The sequence below is a fragment of the Vicugna pacos genome, chromosome 8 (assembly GCF_048564905.1).
Source record: "Vicugna pacos chromosome 8, VicPac4, whole genome shotgun sequence".
Classification (NCBI taxonomy): domain Eukaryota; kingdom Metazoa; phylum Chordata; class Mammalia; order Artiodactyla; family Camelidae; genus Vicugna; species Vicugna pacos.
Window position 1 is genome coordinate 39449367 of NC_132994.1, and position 13391 is coordinate 39462757.

Below are 13391 nucleotides of genomic sequence, written 5' to 3' on the forward strand. Positions count from 1 at the left end.
CCTGGTCACATCCCGCCTGCGGGACTCGGGGGTGGGGATGAGGGAGGTGACAGTGCGGCAGAAGCCGGCGTGCGGGCACCAGCGTGAACGTCATGCGGCGAACCCGCCCGGCTGGGCGCGGGGAAGGCGGGCCGCGGAGGGCAGGCAGAAGCGTGGCCGGGGGCGGCGCTGGCGAGCGCGGGAAACGCGAGAGGCGGTCGCGCGGCGTCCAGGGGGCGGCCGCAGCCCCGCCCCGCCCCGCCCCGCCCCGTCCTGCCGGGCTAGTCCCGCAGCCGCCGGCCCGCCCGCGTCTTGCTAGTCCCCGCGTCCGGACGCTCGCCGGCGCTCCCCGCGCAGCTATGGCTCAGCACTTCTCCCTGGCCGCCTGCGACGTGGTCGGCTTCGACCTGGATCACACTCTGTGTCGGTACAACCTGCCCGAGAGCGCCCGGGTGAGTGGCGCGGGCTGCCGGGGCGTACGGCGTGCAGCCTCCATGGCGCCTGGGGCTCGAGTTTCCTCCCGGCTTAGGCGGCGGCGAGCGTCGCCGGGGCCCTGCAGCCGCAGCGCCTTTGCGCAGAACGCGGCCTCCCCCCGCGAGGCGGGGCGGAGTGTGCATCCCCCGGTCCCCGCCCGTGCTTTGGGTACCGGCTTATTTAGCCCATACCTTAGCCAAGTTTGACAGATGGGTAGGGAAGACAAGGGGCGAAGGAAGGTCAAATCGTTCAAGATCAGATCAGGCTGGGGAAACGGTTCCTGGGGCAGAGGAAGGGCGGGGCTGGGGAACTGGGGGTGTCCTTTGCAGATCCCCGACCTTGGAACTTCTCAGCTAATCATTCTGGCCGCCAGTGGAGCGCCGACACAGCCACTTGGTTAGAGACTTGTATTTTTCTTGGCTGCGTTTTTTTTCTTTCGTACATCCCTACGACCACCTGTCAGTTTTTAAGCACTGCAGTCGGGAGGGATTGTGTGGTGTGTAAGAAGGAAGACTAACCGAAAAGTCATTAAGATCTTAGTCCTAATTTTGCCTTTTACCAAGAGTAAGAAATAAACATTGCTTACCAACTGCGTGCTCCATGCACCTTGAGTAAGTTCTAGTTCCAGCCACAGCCTGCGAAGTTTGCGTCCTCACTGCACTTTGGGAGAGAGCGGGAAGTCAAGTCTGTGTGGTTCCACACCTGTACCCTTAAGCGAATTGTTCTCCTTCCCCCATTTCTTTGGTTTCACAAGGAAACTAATTGTGAAAAATTAACAGATTTTTAAAAAAAGTCAATGGTCTAAGTATCCAAGTGGAAAAAGCTGTTTATGGTAGTCAAAACAAGGACTCCACAGTCAGACTGCTTAGCTTGGAAACTGGCTTCTCTGTTACTAGCTCTATGACCTTGGGCAAGTTACTTAACCTGTGTCTATTCTCAGTTTCCTCTTGTGTAAAATGGAGCTAATAATTAGATTTACCTGGAAAGACTGTTGCAAGGATTAAATGGGTATAGGGTATCTAAGAGCTGTGTGTGACACATACAAGTGTTTACTTGTCGAATCACCACCCAAACCATTTACAAGCCTCACTATTTAAGGGTAGAATTCTAGGCCACTGATGCAGACATCACCCAGGGCTGCTCCTCATTATGGAGAGGTTAGTGCCCCAATCAGCAGTTTAGGTACCTGTCAAAGGTCAGAACAGTGTCTGAATTACTCATGTTTTCTATGCACGGAGGCTAAAAAGAAAAAAAAAATTCTACTGTTCCTGCTATTATACTTTTCTGCTATACAGGTGTTTCCTTAGTCATGTTGAGAGTTAAGGAGACTTTTCTTCTTGAGCCTTTGGCCACTACTTCCTCTAGGTCTTTGATTCTAATTTTCCTTCCCTTTGCCTTTCAGATCTTCTGATTAGTGTTTTCTTGCATCTCTCTAGTCACCTTCATTGGAGAAAAATACTGCTAAAACCACTGAACTGACATCTTAAGAGAATTTTGTGTATGTCTCAGCATAAAGTTTCAGAATACAAGATCCTCAAAAGATAAGAGTTCTTTACCTCAAGCCTTGAACATAAGTGATGTGTAAAGGTTGAAAACACTAACCTAATGCGGTTTGGATCCTGTTAGGGTCAGAAACATTTTATTAAGTACCAGCAGTGTGCTGAGCACTACGACAGAGCTGGGGACGCAGAGCTAACACAGGCCTTAGGTGGTCTTGTAAAGGGTAAAGATGCTGAAAGTCAGTTTTGGTCCCCGGTGGTGAGGGCAGCATTGCCTGGACCTTGCTGCGGGCTATTCGTTACCTGTGTCTGGGGCCCTCCTCCCTCCATCATACTAACACCTCATCTGGCAGGTCTCATCTTACATAGCCCTGCTCCCTAAAGTTTACCCTTCTGTCCCATCCCACCTCCAGTTTTCCATAAAAACCTTGATTTCTCATAGCACTGACACACAACATTAAATTTTCCTGTTTACTCCTTGCAGTCTTTGCCTAGAGCCATGACCCCTTGACCCTAGTGTCTGTGACAGTTTTCATGTGTTCTGTGTGCCGAGCTGACTACTTGGCAATAGGAGGTTCAATAAATAATTGTGGAGTGATTGAATAAGTAATAGACATTTTGATAACTGAATATGGCACTTAAGCCATTATTTCTAACAAGTATTCTGCTTGTATAAACTGGTTTGATCCTCACAACAGCTGTGTGAGGTTGATGTTATCATCACCTAGAGATGAGGACAATACGTCAGAAAAAGGATAAATAGCTTAGCCAGAGTCACCCAGCTAGGTGGTCTGGCTGGCAGGTTTCTGTCCCCCATCACCATGCTTTGTGTGCACTGCCAAGCCCAGAGGAGAGGCCTTGGAGTGAGTGATGCTTGAGCTGGGTTCTAGCACAGGAGTTACGGTTGGCAGGTGAGGAGGCAGAGAGGAGCATTCTGGGCAGGGGAAATATGGCCAGGGCAAGGACCTGGAGGTAAGAAACAGTGGCTGGAACTGCTGGATGTCAAGCAGAAGGTGGGAGTTGCAGGAGCTGATGCTGGAGATGGCGGTGGCGGCTGCATCGCGGATCACTGTGAGTGCCTCTCTCATCAGTCTCAGTCATTAAATAAGTGCAGAGTGTTGGGCAAACGTAGACCTGGGCATATCGCCTCATCTAGGGGCTCAGGAAAGGTAGTGTAGAAATGAGGACACCTGTGCCTTCCTGGGGTTGCAGACTCAGAAGTGTAGGGGGCCAGGTAGTTAACCTAAATGTGTGGCTGGGAGGGTGTGCACACATCCCTTCCTCTGGCACAGCCGTGCTCAACTCCTGCCAACATTTGCCATGAGGGGTAGAGGCTCAGTCTTGCCAGATCTAATTCTCTCAAGACAAGTTAGAAATCTAAGCTTGTATGAGAAGCCTCTCAATTTTCCAATGCCAGCTCATTTTCAAACAGCAGGATTATAGGGTTGCCAGATTTAGCAAAGAAGAATACAGGACACTCAGTTCAATTTGAACTTCAAATGACAAAAACATTTTTAGTATACGTATGTTCCGAATATTGCATGGGGTATGCTTATATTTAAAAAAAATTATTTGTTGTTTAGCCGAAAATCAGATTGAGCTAGGTATTTCACCGATTTTATCTGGCAGCCTTAGGTGGGAGCCAGACATAATTTGTGGTCTGTACAGGACCCACAGGGCACCAATTTGCAACCGCTGTGGCGTGTGCATAATAATTAGTCAGCTGAGACCGTTGGGAGTAACAGGTAGCTAAGGCTGGGAGAGCAAGGGGGCTGGTGGTGGAGTCCCTGGGCCACGAGGGCTTTTGGAATGACTCAACATAATTTAAGGAAAAGCTCCAAGGGCCAAGGCCCCAGGACTAGAAAAGGGCTTTCAAAGGCACAGGCTTCCCTGCCTTTCTCAGCAACTGTCGTTCTCTGCTTCTGCTTAGACCCCATTGACCCCATTCTCTCCTATTACAGAGCCGTCTCCTCCAGAGGTAAGGGGACACAGCTGTGGACGCCCTTGCTGGCAGCACTACTGGAAAGGGCTCCTTTCTCTCCAGACTGAATCTGACCTCATTGGAATCACATGCTCATACCTTAATCAGTATTATCAAGGGGTGAGAAACTCCAGTTGTCCAAAGTCGAGTAAAGTACCTTGGCCAGAAGCAAGTCTAATGGTGTGCAGTAACCATTGGTAGCTTGAAACTGGCCATGGTGGGATTATTTATACCATGGAAATGAGCAAACGCTGCAAGTCAGGGCCTTTTTTTTTTCTTTTCTTTTAACCAGCACGCAACTGATAATAATAGCAATACTTAAATTGAATTTACTTGTATGCCAGGCACTACTCTAAGCACCTGGGGATTTATATTACATGTGGGATTTACATCTGTTAATCCCAGGGCACTGGTTCCTTGCAGGTAGGATCATTATGTGTATTTTTTTATTGTCTGTAGTACTTTGTACCTCAGAGTGTCTCAGTATGTCTTTGACTAAGGGTTTTTTTTTTAATGATGGAATGAAAATTCATATAAGTCAATGATTTTCAGTCATTGCTGGGTTTCAGGAATCCTGTAGGGGCCCCACTTAGGCCCCACCCTATCTGTAGGCTTGGAATTTCTCAGTGTATTTTAAGAACCATCACCTGGGGTTCTGACTCACCACCAGGGTTCAGAACTGGTGATGCATAGTGTTGACTTAATGTAGGTGTGGGAACCGTTGACCTGGATCAAGGTCACATTGCATTGTGTGGGGATACATGTGTAGTCCTTTTCATTCACTCTGCTACAGAGAACAGCTCTATTAGACAAGGAGCCTTTGCCTTCTCCACACGCATCTCCCAACACTCATAACCCCAACCCCCAATTTCAGCCATGTGTCCCCTGTACTTGGGTTGCCCTCTGCCCTCCCCAGCTCACTGCTCTGTCTTGCAGGTGTCAGTGTAAACAGCCCCTTCTCCCACTCCCTCTGCTGAGTCTGTTCCCACTCCCCCCTTGTGCTGTCCCCTGCTATGAGAACCTGTCATGGGTTAACATCTTAGAGGAAGGGTCAGGTTGCTCAGTGTGTCCTCCTGGACACTGCTCGGTCTGGCCCTGGACCGTTGTTCTTCCTCAGGTTCAAGTGCATCTGATGCTGGGTTCAGCACACTTTTCTGAAGGAGAACAGGGTAGGCCCATGTAGACCTTCAGCCACCTTTTGCTGACTTTTTGTTTGGCATTCTTTAATAATTGAGCCAGCTCTTTAAAACAAAAAACCTAGGATTTTGTTATTGAGAATCAGAGGGTCTGTCCACCGTAAACGGGGCATTTATCTTTGTGCTTGCTTCTAGAGGCTTCCTTTTTCCTATTTCCTCAGCTTTTCTTATGGTGGGAAAAAAAAAAGATTCCCTATGTCTGATGGAGGCTCTGTGATTCCTCCTTTAGATCACCAGTCTGATCCCCATGTATGTTTCTCTCTGAGACTCCCCTGTGTCAGATGACAAAACTAGAAGAAGTTAGTAATGAGTTTGATGTCCTTTATTTAGAAAAAACAATCCAGGGATTCCAGGGATTGGGGGAGTGCAGGGCCCCACCTGCAGTGAGCACTCTTGCCCAGAGATCTGGGGCAAGACAGTGTTTTACAGAGGGTTAAAAGAGACAGTGCAGAAAGAGGTCATGACTGGTTGGAGGTCTGGGATTTCCTGATCAGGACAGCAGGTCCTGTTTTCCAGGGTAAAAGTAACTGAGCTAAAGCTGATGTGGGGGGCTGTGGTTGATGTAAGTTAGGTTTCATTGATGGGGTTTCTGTAAGAGCACGCTGAGACTTAGGTTTAGATTTGTGACATGGGCCGGGCCAGTGGGGCAGCCTCCATTTCTTGGGGGCCAATATATGAATTAACATTATCAGCCAAAATGGGATCTTTCTAGCAAGGGCAGACAGAGGATGGATGTAATGATAGCATGGTCATTGTGTTTGTTGTCCGGTAATGTGTTAAGTAAGTTTACAAAGCTTTGTCAGACTTAATGATCTCCAACCAACCCATTAGACTTCGGGAGTAAGATTAATAATTGTCCTTGGTTGTATGACTGGACACTAATGGTATAAAAAAGACACAGCAGCTACCTGGGGCTCGCAGGGGTGGATACATTGCTTGTGAAGGGTGTTAAGCTGCAGAGCTGGACAATTACAGATATTACAGATTCCTTCCCAGCTGTCCCATGAGTGATTCCATTAGGTTTTCAGGTCTGTGAAGTTCAGAATAAATAGTGAATTTTACATTTAATCTCTCTTTTTTCCTTCCCCTTATTTACAGCTCATTTATAATAGCTTTGCTGAGTTCCTGGTCAAGGAGAAAGGGTATGACAAGGAATTGCTCACTGTGACTCCAGAGGATTGGGATTTCTGGTGAGCAGCTTTTTTTTTAAGGTCCGCACATTTTGAAATGTTGAAATGTTGCTGAAAAAATTTTAATGCTTCCTCTTCTATGGAGGCAGAAAGTGAAATGTGAAATTGAGTCAAAGGACAAGATGCCTTCTACACTGAAAGTTTTATGTTTGATGAATTAAAGTCTTTTCTACTTTAAGTTTAGACTTGCTTAATTCAATATGAAAATAAGCTAAGAGCATATGTGACTAATTTGGATATTTTTTCCTGGTTTAAGTCTGTGATTAAGAGTTTCAATGGTTATGAAGAACTGTCTCTAAAATTTAAATCTTTTATAAAAAATCATCTTTTATTACCCTTCAAATACGGAACTATAGGAAAAGAGGAAATCATCATGTTTTGAGTGATGAATTAGGACATTTGTTTTTCTGTAGTTTGTGTAGCTGTTCCTTTTTCTGAGGCCCTGACTGCATACATGCTTCCTGGGTTAGGAGTCTTAAATTCCCAAGGCCTCTTTTGTCTTTCTTCCTCATTTAAACAACAGAAAACAAACAAAATTACTGTTAAGCCACTTTAAATTGTTTGGTTGAAAATTAATGGTAGTCCTAAAACATATGAAAAAAACATACAGAAATAATCCTATAGCAACAGCGTTCCTCTATTATACATTCCTCCAACATTTAGTTAGTTCTCTTTGATTTATCCCTTTTGGGAAAGGAAGAAACAAACATTTTGCTATATGAAGCCTCTGACTCTGAAAATTTTACTGTGGACCAAAGTAAATAATGCGCCTAAAGTACCCTGTCACTTTTTTTTGTTTCTTTTGGTATTTGGTGGCTATTATTCCTTCTTGCTTTTATTATTCATAATAATGAATCTGTACCCACTTTCCTCCCCAGGTCCCATAAGTCTTTTACAATGAAAAACCTAAACTTAATATTTGACTTTCTTTTAGTGGTTTTCAATAATGCACCTTGCCCAGAGGGCTAGTTCTGACAACCTGACCTAAATTGAGGCAGATTCTAAAGAGTACAGAGAAGATTGTGGCTAAGATCTTAACTTGTAGAATGTGAATGTGTGCTTGTGTGTGTGTGTGTGTGTGTGTGTTTTATTAATGGAATACATTTGTACATTTTAACAGAGACATGCAGTGATGTTCGTTTTTTGTTCTCTTTGAGTTTTTTATTCCTCTTTTTAAAAGCTCAAAGATTTTATACACTAAACATGCTGTCCTTGCTTTACCCATATAAGTTTTCCTTACATACTTTCTCTGAAAGTGATATTTAATTTTGGAATGCCTGGACATTTTTACTTGTTTGATTAACATATCATTCATCTGAGTGAGAGAATCTCTTTTTTAGCATTGTGACTTTTTGAAAATATAGATTATAATTTGTTGGGTTAGGTAAATACATGAATTGATTGGTAATCAAACTTTTCTATTTTAGTTGCAAGGGCCTGGCATTGGATCTGGAAGACGGGAACTTCATTAAACTTGCAGATAATGGCTCCGTGCTCAGGTAATAAAATTTAGTTGTGAAGTCAAAACTTTATTCTTTCCAAGACACTCTATTACTGTATAGCATTTGATTGTTAAGGTCTGAGGTAAACAAGATTATTACTTTAGTTGATCAGATGACAGATTATCAGTGTGCCTTCATGTCTTTGTATGAATCATTTGAGCTATTTAAATATAAATCTGGGAGCGTTGGATTGAAAGGTCTAGTTCTTTAAATTTAGCTCATCAGTAATATCTGCAGGAAATATAGCAGAATGTTAAATAACTTGCTTTATCCTCTTAACCACTCCTACTGCAAAAGAGCCTGGGAACTACATTGTGTTAGGTGGGCATGTAGGAATAAAATAGAAGTTTTTTTTTTATTAAGGAAGAAGAGGAGAACACACGTTGAATAGCAGTTGGTGGTCTCTGCACACCTCTCTTCCTCTGTTTATCCAAATTTGTCCCCATCACACAGGACTCGTGTTGTGTCTCAGCTCCTTCTGGAAGTGTTTCTGGACTGTTCCAACCTTCATCAGTGTCTCTCTGCTCCTGTACTCAGTGCTGACTCTCTTTCCCTCCCTCTTCTCAAGATGAATCCAATACTTTGAGTGTTGGTTAGAGTAGGGCAAGCAACTGAGAAGCAGCTGCTCTCAGTGTTATGGGGGCACCATGGAGTGAGCATCTTTCCCCCCAAGTACTGACAGTACAGGCAGGTCAACATGACCGTGCAGCTGTGCGGTTTATTATTTACACTGACATGTTCAGAGTCCAAGGAGAGGATGCTCAGCACAGGTCACCCCTTGTATGTGCTCTCCCTTTTGTACATCATTCTTTTTGCATACTACAAACTCACACTCTCCCCCAGACCATCTGCTAAGGCGCTGCCTGCTAGAACAGGTGTGGTTCCACTCCTGATTACTTTGCTATTCATTTACATGTTTTTCCTCAGGCAACTAGAGATGGACTCTGTGTATGTATATATACACACACAGTGCAGCTTTGACCATGACCTTTAATGCTGCTGTCAGATTCTTACAGTGTACGTGGCTGTCTTCAGTCATGGTTAAAAGAATAGAAAGCATTCCGTGGTTTTGCTTCTTTTCTTTCATTGTTATGTCTGTCTGTTTGTCCCTATTCCCAATACCCTTTCCCTAAAGTCCGACCTTCTCTAGTCAATTTCTAGCTAACCTGCAGCTTCTCCTGAACTTAGGAGTTTGTCTCCTCAATGCCTCCTTTCAAACAATACAGTAGATTCCTGGTCTAATCGTATTTCCCACTCAGGGTTCGTGCACTTTTACATAAAGCTTTCTAAAATGTTAACCACTTTATAAAAAGGATCCCTTTGTGATTTTTTTAATCTATTTGCCCTTCTTATTTTGTTTCCTTGTCCCTTCATTTTGCTCTGCTGCCACAATAGAACACCAAGAGAATAATGACACTCCTTAGCATTCTAATTTCTCATAGTAAACTGCATAAAATAGCAGCTGCATAAAATTTACAAGGTAAGATTCTCTTAACCAGGCCCAACTGATGCAGAAGCAGCATTTTGAACACAAAGAATAGCTGCCCTTCTGCTTTGCTGTTCTACGTTCTGCCGCCTTCGCCTTGCCGTTTCCCTTTGTGTTTTTAGCTGCGGCGTGTCGTTGGGCGGTGGGTTGCTGCCCTGTTGTCTTCGCAGCCCCTGTGCTCAGCCCGGCCTGCGACCCGTGTGCTCTGACCCCGCTGCTCATCTTCATAGTTAATTGGCAACTTCTTATGCAAGGGCGGTGTGGCATATTTCTCCCAGGGAAATTAGAGTTTATAGGTCAGAGCAAGCAACTACCGCGGCGTTGACCTTCGAGTGGCGCCTGATCGCTTGCTGGTTGGAGGATGAAATGGAGGAAGGACGAGAGCTGTCAAGGGAAAGGCCTTATAGAATCCTCAGTGGGAAAGTCACCCAGGTGAAAACATTTTTTTAAAAAACGGGTACTAGTTTTAGGGTGAATTAGCAGTAGCAAGGCTGGAGGAGGGGTGTTCATTGGAGCCACGGATGAGCAGCAAGCGTCCTGTCCCCAAACCAGGGCCAGCCACGGCACGCGGATGATGGCCCCGGAGGCGCTGGCGGAGGAGTACGGCCGGAGGGAGTGGAGGCACTTCCCGGCGGACGCGGCCGTGGCCTGCCGGTCAGGTAGGGCTCCTGCGAGGGGCGGCGCCCCCAGTCCCCCTTCCCGTTTTGGACCCTGGACCTGTGACGTGAGGCCAACGAGGAGCACCCTCCCTGCCGCCTGCTGGGCAGGATGCACGAGGGAGCAGCTGGGGTTTTATAAGAATAGGATGCGTTTTTCCCACATGTGTGGCTAAATTTCTCTTCCGCGGTTGGTTCTGTTCTATTTCACATTTTGTTGATTCTCCTTTTACTTGCGCTGGTTCCAGAGTAAAGGAGCCTAGCACTTAGGAATGATCCATTCGTCGTTCTGTGTTTTTAGCGATGTGTGACATGCTCAGTCTTCACTTTTATTTCTCCATCCCCCATTTCACCCTGCCACTTTGAAGGGCACCTGTTTTCCTTTAGAAAAGCGCAGTAACTGGAAAATAGTTGGAGTTACTCCTTATTACTGTTGTGTTTTTGTTTGCTACATTTGCTACCTTTTGGGAGTTTGTTTTGTTGTAGGGAGGCGAAAATGTTGGGAAGTATGAGTTATCTGGATAAAATAAGTTGATAGGAAAAAACTGGGATTTTCGCCTTGGGGTTAGGTGTAGAATGCTTTCACACATCTCAGCTCAGCTAGTGGGAGTTAAATGGGTGGATTGCCTTTTACTCAAGTGATAGGAGATGCCTGTTCTCTGTTCAGTTGGAAGTACAGGTGACTCTTGAACAACATGGGTTTGAACTGCAAGTCCATTTATTCTCAGATTTTTTTTCCCATAGTAAATACTGCAGTGCTACACGATCTGCGATTGGTTGAATCCATGGATGCGGAATTGAGGATAAGGAGGGCCGACTATTAATTACACTCAGATTTTGGACTGCGTGGAGGGTCAGATCTCCTAACCCCTTCTCCATGCAGTTATTGATGGCTCAACTGTAAGCTCTTTTCCCATAAAAGCGAGGCACACAGCTAAGTGTTTTATTCTGACATCCATTCATGAATCAGGAGTATTTTAGAGAAGTAAAGTATTTCCTAGCTACAAAGAGCTTGTACCCAGCGTGACCCATCTGTTTACTCACTGCTCTGCCCACTGGAGCGCGCTGCCTCCTGGCACCAGTAGCTTTCTTCTGGTGCTTGAATTACCCAGGAGCGCTCTGAGGATGGTCTGCAGTTTATTTACTCCTAACTGGGTTGGTTAGGGAAGTGTTTCCCATCCTGGTGCCCAGTGTTCAGGCTGTGACACTTAATGGAAGCCTACTGTTTCTGAAAAATAGCAAAAGAAAGCTAATGCCTCAGAAAAATAACACATTTTTAAAATGTAGAGACATATAAAAGAAGGCGAAAATGGCCTATAATTCCAGTTAAACTTTGTTCACACTTAAAAAAATAATGTGAGCATATGGCTAGGATATTTAAACACGGAAAGGAATAAAGTGATGAGCAATCATCTCCAAAGCTGTTCTGCAGAATCCCCTTTCCCCAAAGCTAATTTTTTTAAGTATGCGGAAGAATCATACTTTTTCTGTGCTTTGCTCTTTCTCATTTGCGTCTTAGAGATACCATCACATTTGCACACACACAGATGTACATCATTCTTTGAAATGCGGGCGTGCTCTGGCCTCCGGTGCCTGTATCCGGATTTATTTCGTCAGTGTCCTCACATCGCACATTTATGTTGTGTCTGCTGTTTGACCGTTACAAACAAGCCTGCAGTGACGTTTTCATACATGTGTGTCTTACACTTGTAAATATAAGTTCCTTGAAGTACCATTGCTCTAAGGATATGCAGGGTTTACAGTATTGCCAAATAAGGCCTTTATTTTCAGGAACCCTGATCGATTTTTTAATGTGCTGCTTCCCTCTGCAATGAGTGTATTCATCCTCAGAGTTAAGGAGAGACTTGTAAAGTGCAGTTCCCTACCAGTACACTTAGGGAATTTGAAGCATTGATGGATACAAGCATTTTAGTAACAATTTATTTGATAATTGCTTTTCTGGTGGTTGCTGTGGCATGAGTATGCTTTATTCTTGCCAGCCGATTTCCAGAGAACAAAGCCTTTTGATCTTTTTCTCCCCAAACTGGTAGCTTATGCAGAAACAGCTTGGTCTAATGGAAATCACAGGGACTTAGAGCCAGACAGTCCTGGACCATAGTAACTCTGTTACTTGCTGGGTAAAGTGATCTAGTCAATTACTAAGCCGCTCTGAGCATCACTTTCCTAATCTTTAAATGAAGATAATATCACTCGTCTGCATAAGTGAGAATGTTCACTAACATGAATTGTTCTCTTCCCCTGAGTCACTCCTGTGCCTTTGTTCCATAAGAGTACATAGTTTGCAAGGGTGAGGTGTTGGCAGTGGGTTTTGGGGGAACCATTTTTCTAAACCTTAATGATTACAGGACTTGGTCTTGATTCAGAGGCTTATTCTACTGAACTGAGCTCACTAATCACCTTCCCCATGAGCTGTCCGCCCTGTGGTGGAGGGTCGAAGCTTTCATGAGCATGGTCTCGGAGTTCTGGTGTTGGGAGAGCCATTGAGAACAGCCTGTCCCTGTTAACGTCAAGGCTGAACAAGCCCCATTGTGCCCACGCAGTGGTCATTCAGCCCATGTTTGACAATCAAGTGACATCAGCCTCTTGCCTTGAAGGTGAGAGTCAGTGAGTCCTTCTCATCAAACCCCTGAGTTATTTGATTAGACCCCAACCAAGGCTCATAATCTGTATTTCAGCTCCTAAACTGAACTTCATCTGTTATCGCCCACAAAGGAAGGGGAAGGGGAAGGAGAAGGGGAAAAGCACGGGTTCAATGATGACACACCTCCTGCCCCCACAGTGCCCGGGGCAGCTGGCCATATGGGTCAGGCAGGTCACTCAAGTGTCACAGGCCATTGGGTGAGATGCAGTGCAAGTCAATGAGCCTTGGGAAGCTGTGCCCACTGTCCTGGGTCTCAGGAGCTCTGGTCTCAGGAGTGTGGTGTGGTCTTACAGCACAGCAGTGTGGGCGGCGGTGTACCTGGGGTGTCTTCTTCTCCAAATACCTGCTGCCTTACACTGACAAAGGCATCCTAACCTTTCTTAGGAATGAAAAATAGTCCGAGATGTTACCGCACAAGTTTCAGCTGTGTAAGATAAAAACAGGAAGACAATGCCAACCAAAATGTTTTTAACTGAGGGAAAGGACATACAACCCTATGCAATCATTTTGTAAGTTAACAGAACTTTGACTTTACTCCCTATGCATTCTTAATAATTTGATATGAAGATGTGAGGGGCACTAAATAACATTTAAAGGGATAGACATCTGTCCTCTGCAGAGAGCTTTCTCTTAATTTACCCTTCATTCCAAACTACAGTTGATCCTTGAACAGCTCGGGGGTAGGGGCACTTAACCTCATGAAGTTGAAAATCTGAGTATAACTTTATGGTTGGCCTTCCCTTCCTGGGGTTCCTCCCTATCTGAA

General features: G+C 45.2%; 1 protein-coding gene across 1 annotated transcript in view; it reads left to right on the forward strand.

Annotated features, from left to right (window-relative positions):
- The first annotated feature begins 260 nt into the window (after window positions 1–260).
- The window catches only part of NT5DC1 (5'-nucleotidase domain containing 1), a 110747-nt gene continuing 97616 nt past the window's right edge, over window positions 261–13391 (forward strand). Inside the window, exons 1-4 of the mRNA XM_072965769.1 lie at window positions 261–431; window positions 6228–6319; window positions 7747–7818; window positions 9860–9966. Of these exons, the coding sequence (XP_072821870.1) occupies window positions 339–431; window positions 6228–6319; window positions 7747–7818; window positions 9860–9966 (364 nt within the window). The 5' untranslated portion in view covers window positions 261–338. The remainder of the gene's footprint in view (window positions 432–6227; window positions 6320–7746; window positions 7819–9859; window positions 9967–13391) is intronic.